Source organism: Microplitis demolitor, chromosome 8 (assembly GCF_026212275.2).
Source record: "Microplitis demolitor isolate Queensland-Clemson2020A chromosome 8, iyMicDemo2.1a, whole genome shotgun sequence".
Taxonomy (NCBI): Eukaryota; Metazoa; Arthropoda; class Insecta; order Hymenoptera; family Braconidae; genus Microplitis; species Microplitis demolitor.
In genome coordinates this window covers 19777966-19791877 of record NC_068552.1, presented here as the reverse complement: position 1 = coordinate 19791877, position 13912 = coordinate 19777966, and the positions used below count along the sequence as shown (strand labels likewise).

Sequence of the window (13912 nt, the reverse complement as noted above, 5' to 3'; positions counted from 1 at the left end):
CATTAAAATAACACGTAATTCAAATAAAACAATTCTACCGCCCGCGAATAAATCAGTCGATAAGGCTTCGCATCCAGCGCCATCGCTGTCACCTTCAGAGGCTTCTTCGGCTGTGTGCTCGTGGACGTCGAATGTGATCGAATATCATCCACAGTTAACTGCCGCTTCGTGAGGAGCTGCAGCCGCCGAGGGGAGGATTAACGACCAAAGTGGTAAAAATTTTACGCGCTATTTTATAAATTATCTCTATTTTATATTTATTTAATATTAAAAACAGAGTACGCAATTGTCAGTTATCACTTGTCGCCTGTTAATTGTATTAATTGTGCCATTATTTATTGTAGCTCCATTAAATTAATTATCATAAACGAAACCGAGTGACTGAGGTCTAGCGAATATCATCGACCTAGTGTAACGTAAGACGTGCCAAGTTCCTCATCCAATGTCAGTCATATATGTTTTAGTGATAAATTAGTGTCTTCTGATAATTTTAGATATCAACGTGTTCGACTAAATTATTAATACATCACGTAGTGATTAAAAAAAAGTAATTAACATCAAGCCCGACAATTGTTCAATGTATTGACGTTGTTATGCTGCATTTCGTCATATGATTGGTCATGCGGTGTGTCTTGATCTGTGAAAAAAAAAAAAAAATATTATTTCGATTAGTAGTCAATAGCAGTAGGTTAAAATGATGAATTAATAGATAGACGATCTGCTGAAAATGAATGTCATACAAAGGAGTCAGAAAGTCTAGTTTGCTTGCGTGTTCGTGACATTTGGAGTAATTTGGCACGAGGCTGAGTCCCATTTTTAACTCAAAACCCTTGCGCCACACTTGCTAACATTGTAATCGTCCAACATTTTTTCCCAGGTGTTTTTCATGCCAGACTTGCTCATAAATTTGTTCTTCATCGCCATTGCTGCATTCATTCGAGTACTCAATCTTCGATAATTATTTTCCAGTTTATTTTGTCTGCTTGTTTGTTCGATTTTCTTTCCGCTATCTATACCTGGATCTGCAAACTCCGCCCGTGAGCTACCTTACATATCATACATTTCTTTGCTACATTGTATCTTAATGTATATATATATTTGACTATTTCAGTGCGTAACAATAACATCAACATGTACCTAATCAACTTGAAATGCCCGGGAGAGATATAAATTTGGTATTTTTGGCATGACAAGTGTATCGTCATCGGGGTAAAGAGGGAGTGTCCTCTGCTGCTTACTCACTTTACTTAACTTCACATTATACATATCCATTATTACGTAATTTTAACACAACACGTGTTAGCTCACCGTCCTACCAAGGTCCAATATATGTATAGATATCACCAGCTTTAAACGACGTAGTTTAAGTATGAGCAACGGTCATGCGTTTTCATGCCGGTTTTTACCGGTCAAAATTTTCACGTGACGGCAAATCAGTCTCATGATGAAACGCAAATCTCAATAAATATTATTATTAACGCAGTCGCTTCAACCAGACTATAACCAGTCAATATTTTCATTTAGGAATCATCACTTAACGTCTTAGTAATTATAGTAATTGTCTAATTATTAAATACTTTTTTTCTTTTATCAATAAATTACGCGGAAACTCTCAAGGTCGTTGTAATAATACTTCTATTTATCGAAGGACATTTTACTTGAAAGATTTTATTTTATTTATAATCCTGGAAGTTAAATTCAAATAGTTAATTACTAAGTAACTGTGATTAAACTTATTGCAGTCATAATTTTCTGTTTGTTGTATTGATTAGTGTAATACATTTTAAATCGTCATCCATAGTCTTATAAATTTATCGTACAAGACTTGTGTACTAATAAAACAATTTTAATTGTTTCAGATTTTAATAATTAATATAAAATTTCAATAATGGCCTCCCTGAGACTATTGGCTGCAGGAGCAAGTGCAGTGGGAGCTGGTGCACTTTCAACTTATTATCTTACGTCAGATTCCCCTGTAAGTGTCATTACTTTTAATGTAATTTTTATCTTTACAACTGATCTATTACTGATTATTTTATTCCTACCGAACTGGTACTCGAATTATTATTATTATATTTTTTTTAATTTGAAGAACGGAAAAGCACGGGCTTATTCCATATCTTTTTTTTTTTATGTAGTAATTATCTTTACTACTAATCTATTATCGATAATTTTATTACGATAATACTAGTATTAGATTGATTAATATTTTTTTTTAATTAAAAAATGAAAAAGCACTAGTATGTAATCTTTTTTTTTCTTACATCAAGGGTCAAGATATTAAATATACTATTATATATCTATAAATGACGTATTTCTAAATGTGAAGTATGGAAATATTCAGCTTTTTGATAAAAATGTACACAAGAAATATTTACCTTTGACCTTTAGATGTAATGTATCAAAAATTATCATAAGAAAATAATTTTTTTTTCTTTTTTTTTTTTTTTTTTTTGTCCATAACTCTACGGGAAAAAAAGTAGGGATAAGTTATCATTATTTTGAATAAATAATAATTTTAGGTACTGGCGGATAAAGCGCTTCATAAACCAATAAAACGGCCTCTACCTACACGTGAAGAGCAAGTGAATACCCTAAAAACCCAAGACGAATACGATGTCCTAATAATTGGTGGTGGTGCTACTGGAGCAGGATGTGCTTTGGACGCTTGCACAAGAGGTTTAAAGACTGCTCTGATAGAGGGAGACGATTTTGCTTCGGGCACGTCGTCAAGAAGCACAAAACTGATCCACGGTGGCGTGCGATATTTACAGAAAGCCATTATGCAGGCGGATGTCGAGCAGTATAAAATGGTTAAAGAAGCTCTCCATGAGCGAGCTCAAATGCTACATAGTGCTCCACACTTGGCACACCCATTGCCTATTATGTTACCTGTTTACACGTACGTATGTATTGCGAAGCAAAATACAGAACCATTAATTATATGGTCAGGATCAATAAAATTTATTAATGTTCTTTTGATAAATGGAATTTAAAAATAAAAAACAGGTGGTGGCAGATCCCTTACTACTGGTTTGGTATTAAGATGTATGACCTTGTAGCTGGCAGCAAAACTGTTAAATCTTCATATTATTTAAGTAAATCAAACGCACTCGAATTATTTCCCATGTTGAAGGGAGACAAGCTTACTGGAGCTATCGTTTATTACGATGGTATGTAAAAATTATAAATGTACACGCGATAAATATTTTTTATCGTACTGACATAAGACTTATATTTTATTTGTTTTACTCAACACAATCGCAGGTCAGCAGGACGACGCCAGAATGAATCTCGCGGTGGCCTTGTCAGCTTCACGCTTAGGTGCAACGGTAGTAAATCACGTGAGCGTTTTGAATTTGCTGAAAGGATTAGACAAGGACGGTAAGCGCGTGCTGGTGGGTGCACGTGTCAGAGATGAAATGACAGGAGAAGAGTGGGATGTTAAAGCTAAAGCTATTATTAACGCTACCGGACCGTTTACTGATAGTATAAGAAAAATGGATGATCAAACTGTACAAGAAATCTGTTGTCCATCTTCGGGCGTTCATATTGTACTTCCTGGGTACTACAGGTATGACATAATAAATTGGATTCGATAGTCTTTTATGTGCAAGCAAGTTCTCCAAGTATTATACAATAGTAATTCAATACTTTTTCAGTCCCGATCAAATGGGTCTGCTGGATCCAGCGACAAGTGACGGCCGTGTCATCTTCTTCTTGCCTTGGCAGAAGCAAACTATCGCTGGTACTACTGATTTACCTTGTCAGGTGACGCACAACCCGAAACCAACTGAAGACGAGATTATGTTTATCCTGCAAGAGGTAAAGAACTACCTTAATCCTGACGTTGAAGTCCGTCGTGGTGATGTTCTGTCAGCGTGGAGTGGTATCAGACCATTGGTTTCTGACCCGAACAAACCAAACACTCAATCTCTTGCTCGTAACCACATTGTTCATGTGAGTCCAACAAATCTTGTTACCATTGCTGGAGGAAAGTGGACGACTTATCGTGCAATGGCACAGGAAGCTGTTGATGCAGCAATTGATGGTTTGAATTATTCTACATGTTACGAAACCTGGGTGATAAAAAAATTAATTATTGATATTTTAATTATTAGCTTGTAAGTTGGAGCCAACTGCTGAATGTCAAACTGACGGAATGCTTCTGGAGGGTGCTCATGGATGGAGTCCTACCATGTACATTAGATTGGTACAGGACTTTGGATTAGAATGTGAAGTTGCCCAACATTTAGCTAAAAGTTACGGTGATCGAGCATTCGCTGTCGCTAAAATGGCATCACTTACCGGAAAGCGTTGGCCAATCATTGGTAAAAAAATTCATCCCGAGTTTCCTTACATTGACGCTGAGGTAATAATTTAATTGAATAAAAAAAAAAATAAGATTTTAATGTATTTATTTAAATCAATTTAAATAAATTTAGATCCGTTACGGTTGCCGTGAATACGCAAGAACCGCAATTGATATGATTGCCAGACGATTGCGACTCGCTTTCCTCAACGTCCAAGCGTCACAGGAAGCTCTGCCGGGTATCATTGACATAATGGCGGAAGAATTGAAATGGTCACCGGATGAAAAGAAAAAGCAACAGCAGCAGGCCAGTGAATTTTTAGCAAACGAGATGGGACAAATGGTCAATCGCGCGTCACGTGACAAAATTCCGATCAATCTCACGAAAGATGAAATTCAGCTGTACATTAAACGATTCCAGATTATCGACAAAGATCGCAAAGGATACGTATCAATAAATGACATTCGTCGCGGACTTAAGGTTTGATATTTCAAGTATATTTTTAAATAATTACAATATTCATCTTACTTTAGTTTATTCATAAAAATTTTCCACGAAATTTAAATTAATTATCTAACTTACGTGATCAATTGGATAAAAAAAATAAAAATTAAAAAATTTAGGCCCTTGGAATAAAACTAAAGGAAGAAGAGATGCATTTGTTACTCGGAGAAATAGATCTCACCTATAATGGCCAAATGGAACTTCAAGATTATTTACAGGTAATTTAGCGTTTTACTATTTTAACCGGACCGTATTCTTTCTGTCCTTGTAGCTATTCGGCGACAAGGACGTTCCCGGCGAAGAGCTCCACGAAATACTTCGCGAAATCGACACTAATATGAACGGTCAAGTCGAGCTGGACGAGTACCTTCAGGTCTGTCGGTCATTTTATCGCGGCCTTGAGATTTATCTATCTGTTATTTATTTAATCAACCAATCGTACCCACTCCATTCACACTTAGTACTTCAATCTCTCTACATAATTTTTTTAAATTTCTGTTCTTATAATTTTATCCATTATCGTTATTGTTGTTGTTAACTACATATCAGTAGCACACTAAGAGCATCACGAATGCGCATGTGCTTTTGTTATATATATTTATTTATATCCGATTATCTCAAAGCAAAATACTTAACTACTCGTTTTTTAAATCCACCGTTTTGTATATCGTTAGTCACCTAAACGTTTTTTTTTTATTTTTAACACGGCATGCATTTATTATTTATTTATTTTCTTATACTTCAATAAACTAGTACTTTATATTAATTATTAATAAAACTTAGTAATTAATATTACACACAATACTAAATATTGCTCTGCTAGTAAAAAAAATTGCAGTCAACTAAAAATAAAGCGTTTGAATTTTAACTAATTGTTTATTTTTTTTTTTTCAACTAGATGATGTCAGCAATTAAATCTGGACACGTCGCGTACTCGCGATTCGCGCGAATGGCCGAGATGGAAGAAGCGCAACACGAGAAAGACGTGCTGAAGAAGAAAATAAGTGTTGAGAGATCAGGCGGAGGTCTTTGAAGTGGCTACGAAAAGTCTAACAAAACTTTATACTTCAGTCCTCATAAATTATTTTCACCTCATTTTAGGAAAAAATTACCGACTATCTCACTCTATATTTAATATTTATTGTAGAAATTAATTTAATGCCTGGGTAACTCGATATCTAGGTCATAAACAATTGATAATAATAATAAATAATAATAATAATGACAGCAACGCGAATACTAGTCAGCAGGTGGGTTAGTATTCTTAAACAATTTTTAAAAAATATATTAAATAATCTGCATCGCATCAAGTTATTGGCCTCTGGCCAACTGGGTAAAGAAAAAATAATGTTTGACGAAGTATTCTAATACAACACTCTTTTCTTCATTCACTAATAAGGAAGTCGTTCACGAAAGCTTAAATATAATAACGATAACAATAATTATAATAATAATAATACTAATAATAATAATAATAAATAATTGTTATTATTAATAATGTACTGATTATGGTGCCGTCTTGCGCTTTTATAAATTGATAATTTAATTACGCGCGAAGAGGATAATAAATCTATTATTAATATTTAAATAAAATTACAATAATATAGAAAAAATAATAATAATAAATTGATATCTAGTCTTTAAATTATAATACTTAAAAAACGATATCGAGGTTCGAGTTGAGTGTTGAAAATCAAAGGATATATTAGACTATTATTATTATTATTATATATATATATAAAAGGAAAAAACAAATATGTACATATAATTTACTTCATCTCACTGTCAATGTCACGTTACGTTTATTCGATAACATTTATCTCTATCACTATATCAATATTATTAAATAATTTATTCAATTTAATTAATGTTGGATTTAATAAAAATTTTCAATTTAATTGTACACGACGTACATGAGCAATACGAGTAATTAAAACGGCTTATTATTTTTTTTTCTAGTTATTAATTTATTTAGATAATAATTACATAAGATTCATTTTTTTTATGTCAGAGACCCAGTACCTAATCAGGGAACTAGTTCCTAGATCAGGTACTAGTTCCTTGATTAGGTTCTAGGTCTTTTATTTTACCGAAAATATTTTACCCATCGATAAACTTTATAGTAAAAAAAGAAATGAATCCTACGCCACTGGGTCATAAAAGGTCCATCCAGGTATGCCGCTAGGAAATATTTGCTTTGTAAATGCAATATTCTCAAACTCTCTTCAGAATATTTGTTTTCATTCTTTCATATTTACAAATCAATCGAAAAAAATTAACAAATTTACAATCTGTTTTATTTCAGCGGCGCATTAAATCCGTTGATAATTTTTTTTCCTTATCGAGTACGAGCAGTAAAATTTTTTTTAACGTGAACATAAACGCGGTCTTCAGTATTACATAGGGAGAGCAGCAGCAGCTGTCTTCGTTGTTGAATATAGGACACATTTTATCGAGGGGCGGCAGTCCACAAACGGCTCCTCCCCCCCATTCGGCAAATGTTTTTCCGGGTCTGTCTATACCACGATGATCATCATCCGAAATACACGTAACGTCCCTATCTATGGAATAGAAGGTATTATATTTCGTACTCTGTGTTACCGGGGGCAACATCCAAGAGTAAGCAAACCCTACATGCCATATCCTCGAGCACTACCAAGTTGAGTGCACACTCGATCCCACGTTACGTAGTGTATAGTACATAATAATAATAATAACAATACGAACACAAACGCATTGCATCCGGGGAATAAAAGACAGTGAGCCGCGCAAACGCGACCTCGCGCTCACTTCCCTTGTGTGCTCCCTTTTCCTTTGATATGATGACAATCGCCAGCACAGGAATAGGGAATAGGGGAAGGATAATACGATTGCTAGCGTCCCCCTGTCAATCGGGGTGGGCGGCCAGCAGCCCCTGCGTACGCCCCTGTGAATCCCAACCCGGGGCAGGCATTATTTTGGTCCACCAATCGAGGCATTCGGGTAGTCATGAGCAAGACAAGGATGCAGATACTTTTCTGTAACAAACAGCAGCGTCAACGCGCAACGCCCCACCGTCTCTTGCTTCATTGCCGCCAGCAACCTGGTATTTATTGCACACACACATGCAGAATACTGAATACACTTATGCAGCAACGTCGGCGACAGCATTCTCTGTGGCATGCCAGAGAAATATATATTTTGTGCCGGTGAGCGGGAAAGAAAGACCCAGAGAGAGGAGATAATGCGAGCTGCAGTTTTCTCCATCACGACAGCTTACTAGATTTATTTTTTGTCTCTTTCATATTTTCCTGCTCAGGTCGAAAACATAAAATACTGACCCGGCATAACAGCCACTACTTTTACCCATAATTTGGTATTAAATCAAGTACTAGTATGACCAGAGAATGGGCCTACCTAGACCTAGACCTGGATCACCTGGATCTTGACTTGGACCTGGACCTAGAAAATCAGGATCCTGAGAACACGTAACTATACAATTACTTTAGAAAATTTTCATGCAGAAACTTACACTGATGTTGAGTTGATGCGCAGACTCAGTGCCCACTACATGGAGACTTGGCAACAAGGACGCCGAGTGGTAGTTGGTATCTCTGTCTGGTGTGTTTCAGTTATTTCCTCCACTCTTGTCCCCTCGCTAATTGCCAGGGGCCAGAGCGAAGCAAGCGAGAGAGAGACCATCAGTTTCGACGCAGTAGAACAGAAATATATTTAACTACAGAGCAGAGCGACACTAGACGGCATAACCAAGCGTCTTTTATTTGGATTGGAGTGAGCAGGAGCAAGAGTGAGAGTTTATCCTGCATGTACGTACATTCTACGTGGGTTTGTGCTATCGATCCACTTATATCTTGCCCGACCTCGTCGCTCAGTTCCTATCCTCGAGGTCTTTTCAGTGTAGCCACCGCGCGGGCGCGAGCACGCCTCTTTGTGATTATTTAAACTATATATACAAATATATATATATATATATATATATCTACATCTCCATGTGTATTACGTGAGTGTATATTTATATATATTTACAAGTGTGTGCAGTGTATACCTACAGGTCTCTGGAATGTCGATGTGGAGGAGAAGTTTGCGAATGCTGTGTAAAATAAAATAACGCAACTTTAAAATACAAGATCTGTAAATTATTTCCACGAGGATTTTAAAATTATGGCTTCAGCGGCAAAACTCAAGGTAAATATATTTCTAAAATTTAAAATTTTAAATATTATTTTTATTTACCGCTAAAATATATGCAGATGTGGGGTTAGGTAGCGAGTCTGTTGACGGCGAGGAATAAAAATATATAAATGTATGAAGAATGAAAAGGTATATTTTTTGAGTAGCAGAAGGAAACGCACGTGTCGATTCGCGTGTTAGGTGGAGTCCAGAGTGGAAAGTGGGTGGAGGCTGAGGCCGTGGAGGCTTTCCGCGGAGTATATATGCATGTCGGGCGGCACGGGGGCCGCGTTGTCAGCCGGTTGTCGAGTGGGCGGGTGTGGCGCGGAGAGGGTGTGTGCGCGTTCGTTGAATCGCACACTCGCAACACAATCTCAAGTTGAAGTTAAAAAAAATAAATGGACTTGTATGCTGTACTGTGTTGGTTTGGATCGCTCGCGACCTCGTCATCAACGACACCGAGCACACTCACTAGCTAACACTTGCTGTTGTGTTGGTGAGCCAGCTACCAGAGGATCTGCTGGATGTATATTTTGTACCTACACAACTGCAACGAGTAAGACTAGTGTGCTCTGGGTTGTGTTGAGACTTGAGAGAGTAGAGAGTGTGCTGTTGAAACAGCGAGACTGCTGGTGTACTGCTCGGGTTGAGAGCACGAAGAGCCAAACGGGTGGGCACGATTTGCGACAGGGGCGTAGAGAGGCGTTCCTTGATCGGGTCCTCGAGGAGGGCCTTCTTTGTCCCGCGACTCCTTGGCTGAACCCCTCGCACGTGCATCCGTGATAAACCACCGGGGTATCGTCAACTTCCTCGTGTGCTTGTGTCTCTTGATTTTATCTTAGTAATATTTTAATTTCCTTTTTATTTTTTATTCAGTTCGATTATTTATTTACTTTGTGCTGGTGAATTTTTGTTATCTTTTTTTTTTGTTAATTAAAACGCACTGACGCTAACGGATACGCGATGCCAAAGTGGTTATGGATGTTTGATCGTGTGTATATCCACAAATGTATATATGTGATAACGTGATGCTACATGTAATAAAGGGTGTTAACTTGGAAAGTGTAAAGTAAGAGAGAAAGAGAGAGAGAGAGACTTAGACTTAAGATAAGGAGGTAAAGGAGTGGGTGAGATAGAATGGAAGGGAGAACTATAGTGGTGGTGAGCAAGTTTATAAAATTTTGTTTTATTTTTAGTACTAGTCTATTGGAAGAGTGAATTTTATCATAAATATATATATATTTATTCATTTATATTTAATATTAATTTTTTATCGAAACAGGAAACAGCTGAAGAGGAACAAGATCCTCTGCAGGCACAAGCACAGACTCAAGAAACCCAGGATCAGCAGCAGCAACAGCAGCAGCAGCTAGAGCAGCAAGTGTCTCAACCTCAGTTACGGTTTCTCAATGCCAGTGTTCTCCAACAGTTGCAACAGCATCAGCAAGAAGTCCAGCAGCAGCAACAGCAGCAAGTTCATCAACATGGACAACCCCAAGTCATCACACTCCAGCAGTTGCAGAATTTTGTCCCCATGTCCCAACAGCAGCATGACCAGCAGAGACCTCAAACTATTTCAGTACAAACTTTACCACAGCAATTTTTACAAGTAAGTCAATCTAAGCTACCAATAAGTTTAGATTATAATTAAATTTATTTCGACTTTTATTGTTTGATATTTATAATTTTTGAGGGTGCTCAGTTGATAAATAGCCAAGCAGCTCTGCAGCAGCAGCAACAGCAGCAACAACATGGACAGCAACAACAACCCCAAGCCCAACAGCAGCCACAGCAGCAGCAGTTGAGTTACAGTGTGATACCACAAATGCAGACAGTAAATATTGATGGCCAGGATGCACTTTTCATTCCGTCTTCGCCAATGACCTCGATGGCTGCTCATCACCAGTCATCGCCGACAATGCAATTCACAACAGCCAGTGGGCAACAGGTCCAGCTCGCATCTCAGCAAGTTCAGTTGGCAAATGGCCAGACAATTATCACTCCCCAGCCTGTCAGTTTAATCCGAGCACCAAATGTCTTTCCAACCTCGATTATCCAAAATATCGGGGGTCAAACAGTACAACTGCCTACAGGTTTGTTTCTACAGTTCTACTGCTCAGCTTTTCTACCAAATGGGTCTTTGGAAATACTCTTTAATTTCATTTTCTTTCAACAAAACTTTCATCCAAATTCATTATCTCTCAACTACTACTATCACTGGTCCATATCTCTATAAATCTTTCCAAACAATTAACCACACTTTAAACTTTCAAAGCTCACGCTTTTATTCATTAACCACTGCCTTCTATGCAATAATAAATGCGCAGATTCCAAGGCAACCGTGGATGTTTCAGGACAAAGTGTTCAAGTAAGGCCACTGCAGTTTCCACTTCAGCATGTTCAGCAAACTGTGCCTGTACAAATACCAGTTACCACCAACAATGGACAGACAATATATCAGACGGTGCATTTTCCAATTCAAGCGCTGTCGAATGTTTTTAATATGGGTCCACAAATGATGCCACAAATAACCCAGGTAATTTAAACAAAATATAAAACGTCATGATTAATGTCCTACATAAACTGTTGTAATTATTACAACAGTAAGCTAAAAGTTTGAGTAACTACACGTGACTTAAATTATCACAGGAAATAATTAATCATAACACAGAGTGTAATTGTTTAATCTACAATTCCAGTTGTTGGTTGTAAAAATTTATACCGCAGTTTAATTGTAAATAAAATGTTGGTCTGTGTAATAATTTTCTTTTTCAAGTTGAATTGATAATTAATATAAAAATAATTATTTTTTAGCAAATTCCCCAGATGGCGCAAATAATAACACCTAATGGGCAAATCCAACAAGTTCAAATAGCAAATTTATCTCAGCTTCAAAATCTCCAAGGTCAGCAGGTTGCCGCGCAAGTTGCTCAACAAGTAGCACAGCAGCAAGCAGCTCAGCAACAAGTCGTACAGCAGGTTGCTCAGCATCAAACTCAACAACAGGTCGTTCAGCAACAGCAGCAGCAACAACAGGTCGCGGCAGCTCAAGCTCAGGCCCAAGCTCAAGCGCAACAGCAGCAGCAAGTCCAACAAGTAGTCCAGCAAGTTATGCAACAGCAAGCTCAGCAACAACAGGCACAGCAACAACAGCAGCAAGTTCAGAATCAACAGGCTGCTGCTTCAACACCAACATCGAGCACCAGTTGGTCAACATCCGTATCAACTCCCGGCAATGTCCAAGTTGTTGGTATTGGCCAACTTGGTAGACCAAACTCAAATGTGATAACGACTAAAGACGGACAAAAAATAGAACTGTCTACTCTAACGAGACCTGCTGACGGCATTGAAAACGAATTAAAGTTAACGAGTTTAGATGCGAGTCAATTGGCTGCCGGTCAAGTTATTCATATACCCTCGGCACAAGCTACACAACAGACAATCCAACCGATAACGATTACTGGCGCACAAGGTCAGCAGCTCACTCTCATATCAGCATCTGCACTGACGAATTTAGCATCTCCACAGGGAGGAATGATGCGGAGTATAAATGTTGGGAATGGTGGAATAATGCAGATTCAACCAGGAACCGGCGTCAATACACCCAATGGATTTTTACAGTCGATACCTCTGCAAAATATACCCGGGCTAAGTAACGTTCAAGTTATTCCAGCAAGTGCTTTACAACCTGCTACTGTTCAAACACTGCCAACTGGCGCTGGTGGAACTCCGATTGTAACCGGTCAGACTGTTCATCTGGACTCCAGTGATCCAACAAAATGGCAAATACTGCAAACCATTCAAGCTAATGGCACGATAGCTCCATCTACTCCAGCTCCACAGCCACAACAGCAGCAGCAAAACACCACGACAATAAATAACACCGGAGAAGGTGAACCCAAACAGCATCGACGACGTGTTGCTTGTAATTGTCCTAATTGCAGTGACGGTGATAGGACACGTGATATAACGCATAAACGTCAGCACATTTGTCACATTCCTGGTTGCAATAAAGTATACGGAAAGACAAGTCACTTGAGAGCTCACCTCAGGTGGCACACTGGAGAACGTCCTTTTGTGTGCAGTTGGGTCTTCTGCGGGAAAAAATTCACCAGGTCTGACGAATTGCAGAGGCACAGAAGAACCCACACTGGAGAAAAGAGGTTCCAGTGTCCTGAATGTACAAAGAAATTCATGCGCTCTGATCATCTTACAAAGCACATCAAAACGCATACTAAAATACGGAGCACCGTAAGTTTGAATTTTTCATTTTTGTTTTATTCTTTTTTTTTGTTGCTTTTGTTTTTTTATATGAGAGCTGTTTGTTTGAATATTTCAGGAAGCTGCTACATCGACGCAAGAAGGCTCATCAGATAGCCAATCTTCGAGCGAAGATAAAATTATAATTGCGCTTCACAAAGAGACTGATCAAGCGGACATTATACTGCCCGGAACTATCGAGGGCTTGCAGAGTGAAACGCCGACACATGTAACGAATGAATGAGCGTATTATACATAATTATCGATTATTATTATTATTATTTTTTTTTTTACGTTGTATATTATGATTTTAAAATTAGTCAAAGATGAATATTAATTAAGAACAATCATAGATTTTTTATAAGTAAAACTGGGTGCTCCAGTAGTCCAAGTATTAGGTTTCTTTAATCTATATATAATATATATATATGAATACATATATATATTTTTTTTCTATTTCTGAATATAGTAATTATTTAACGATATTTTTTTTGTGTAGTCTTTAGAATGACGATTTACAGGGATTGCTAATTCTATATTTTTCTAAAGAATGTATAAAATAAATGTAAATAATGTATATGACTGTAAAAAAATTTACACAAAAAAAAAAAAAAGAAAAAAAAATATACACCCAAAATTAAAAAATTTGTTAATTTGTTTAAATT

At 37.3% G+C, this 13912-nt stretch overlaps 2 protein-coding genes across 10 annotated transcripts; both read left to right on the top strand.

Moving 5' to 3' along the window:
• The first annotated feature begins 104 nt into the window (after nucleotides 1-104).
• Nucleotides 105-6725, top strand: LOC103576754 (glycerol-3-phosphate dehydrogenase, mitochondrial). 5 transcript variants are annotated; one of them, XM_053741398.1, is made up of 10 exons: nucleotides 105-212; nucleotides 1860-1975; nucleotides 2523-2902; nucleotides 3010-3173; nucleotides 3268-3574; nucleotides 3663-4051; nucleotides 4122-4372; nucleotides 4446-4793; nucleotides 5089-5190; nucleotides 5716-6724. In XM_053741398.1, the coding sequence occupies exons 2-10, from the start codon at nucleotides 1889-1891 to the stop codon at nucleotides 5848-5850; spliced, it is 2163 nt and encodes a 720-aa protein (XP_053597373.1). In that variant the 5' UTR covers nucleotides 105-212; nucleotides 1860-1888; the 3' UTR covers nucleotides 5851-6724. The 5 variants fall into 5 exon arrangements, with proteins under 5 accessions (XP_053597373.1, XP_053597377.1, XP_053597375.1 ...); XM_053741402.1 differs by lacking the exon at nucleotides 5089-5190 and adding an exon at nucleotides 4937-5035 and having other exon boundaries at nucleotides 5716-6721; XM_053741400.1 differs by lacking the exon at nucleotides 105-212 and adding an exon at nucleotides 286-416 and having other exon boundaries at nucleotides 5716-6725.
• Nucleotides 6726-8805: 2080 nt separating this feature from the next.
• LOC103576755 (transcription factor Sp4) lies at nucleotides 8806-13787 on the top strand. Of its 5 annotated transcripts, none has more exons than XM_053741397.1 (6): nucleotides 8806-9002; nucleotides 10270-10596; nucleotides 10681-11080; nucleotides 11315-11523; nucleotides 11802-13238; nucleotides 13331-13477. In XM_053741397.1, the coding sequence occupies exons 1-6, from the start codon at nucleotides 8979-8981 to the stop codon at nucleotides 13391-13393; spliced, it is 2460 nt and encodes an 819-aa protein (XP_053597372.1). In that variant the 5' UTR covers nucleotides 8806-8978; the 3' UTR covers nucleotides 13394-13477. The 5 variants fall into 5 exon arrangements, with proteins under 5 accessions (XP_053597372.1, XP_053597370.1, XP_008555352.1 ...); XM_053741395.1 differs by having other exon boundaries at nucleotides 8807-9002; nucleotides 10690-11080; nucleotides 13327-13787; XM_008557130.3 differs by having other exon boundaries at nucleotides 8809-9002; nucleotides 13327-13787.
• Nucleotides 13788-13912: the final 125 nt, after the last annotated feature.

Bases quoted from the DNA above. Each gene is read 5' to 3' on its own strand.
- LOC103576754 (XM_053741400.1), top strand. From the start codon at position 1,889: ATGGCCTCCCTGAGACTATTGGCTGCAGGAGCAAGTGCAGTGGGAGCT. The intron at 1,976-2,522 runs GTAAGTGTCATT...TAATAATTTTAG, and splicing joins ATCTTACGTCAGATTCCCCT to GTACTGGCGGATAAAGCGCT. The intron at 4,373-4,445 runs GTAATAATTTAA...AAATAAATTTAG, and splicing joins TTCCTTACATTGACGCTGAG to ATCCGTTACGGTTGCCGTGA.
- LOC103576755 (XM_008557130.3), top strand. From the start codon at position 8,979: ATGGCTTCAGCGGCAAAACTCAAG. The intron at 11,524-11,801 runs GTAATTTAAACA...ATTATTTTTTAG, and splicing joins TGATGCCACAAATAACCCAG to CAAATTCCCCAGATGGCGCA. The intron at 13,239-13,326 runs GTAAGTTTGAAT...TGAATATTTCAG, and splicing joins ATACTAAAATACGGAGCACC to GAAGCTGCTACATCGACGCA.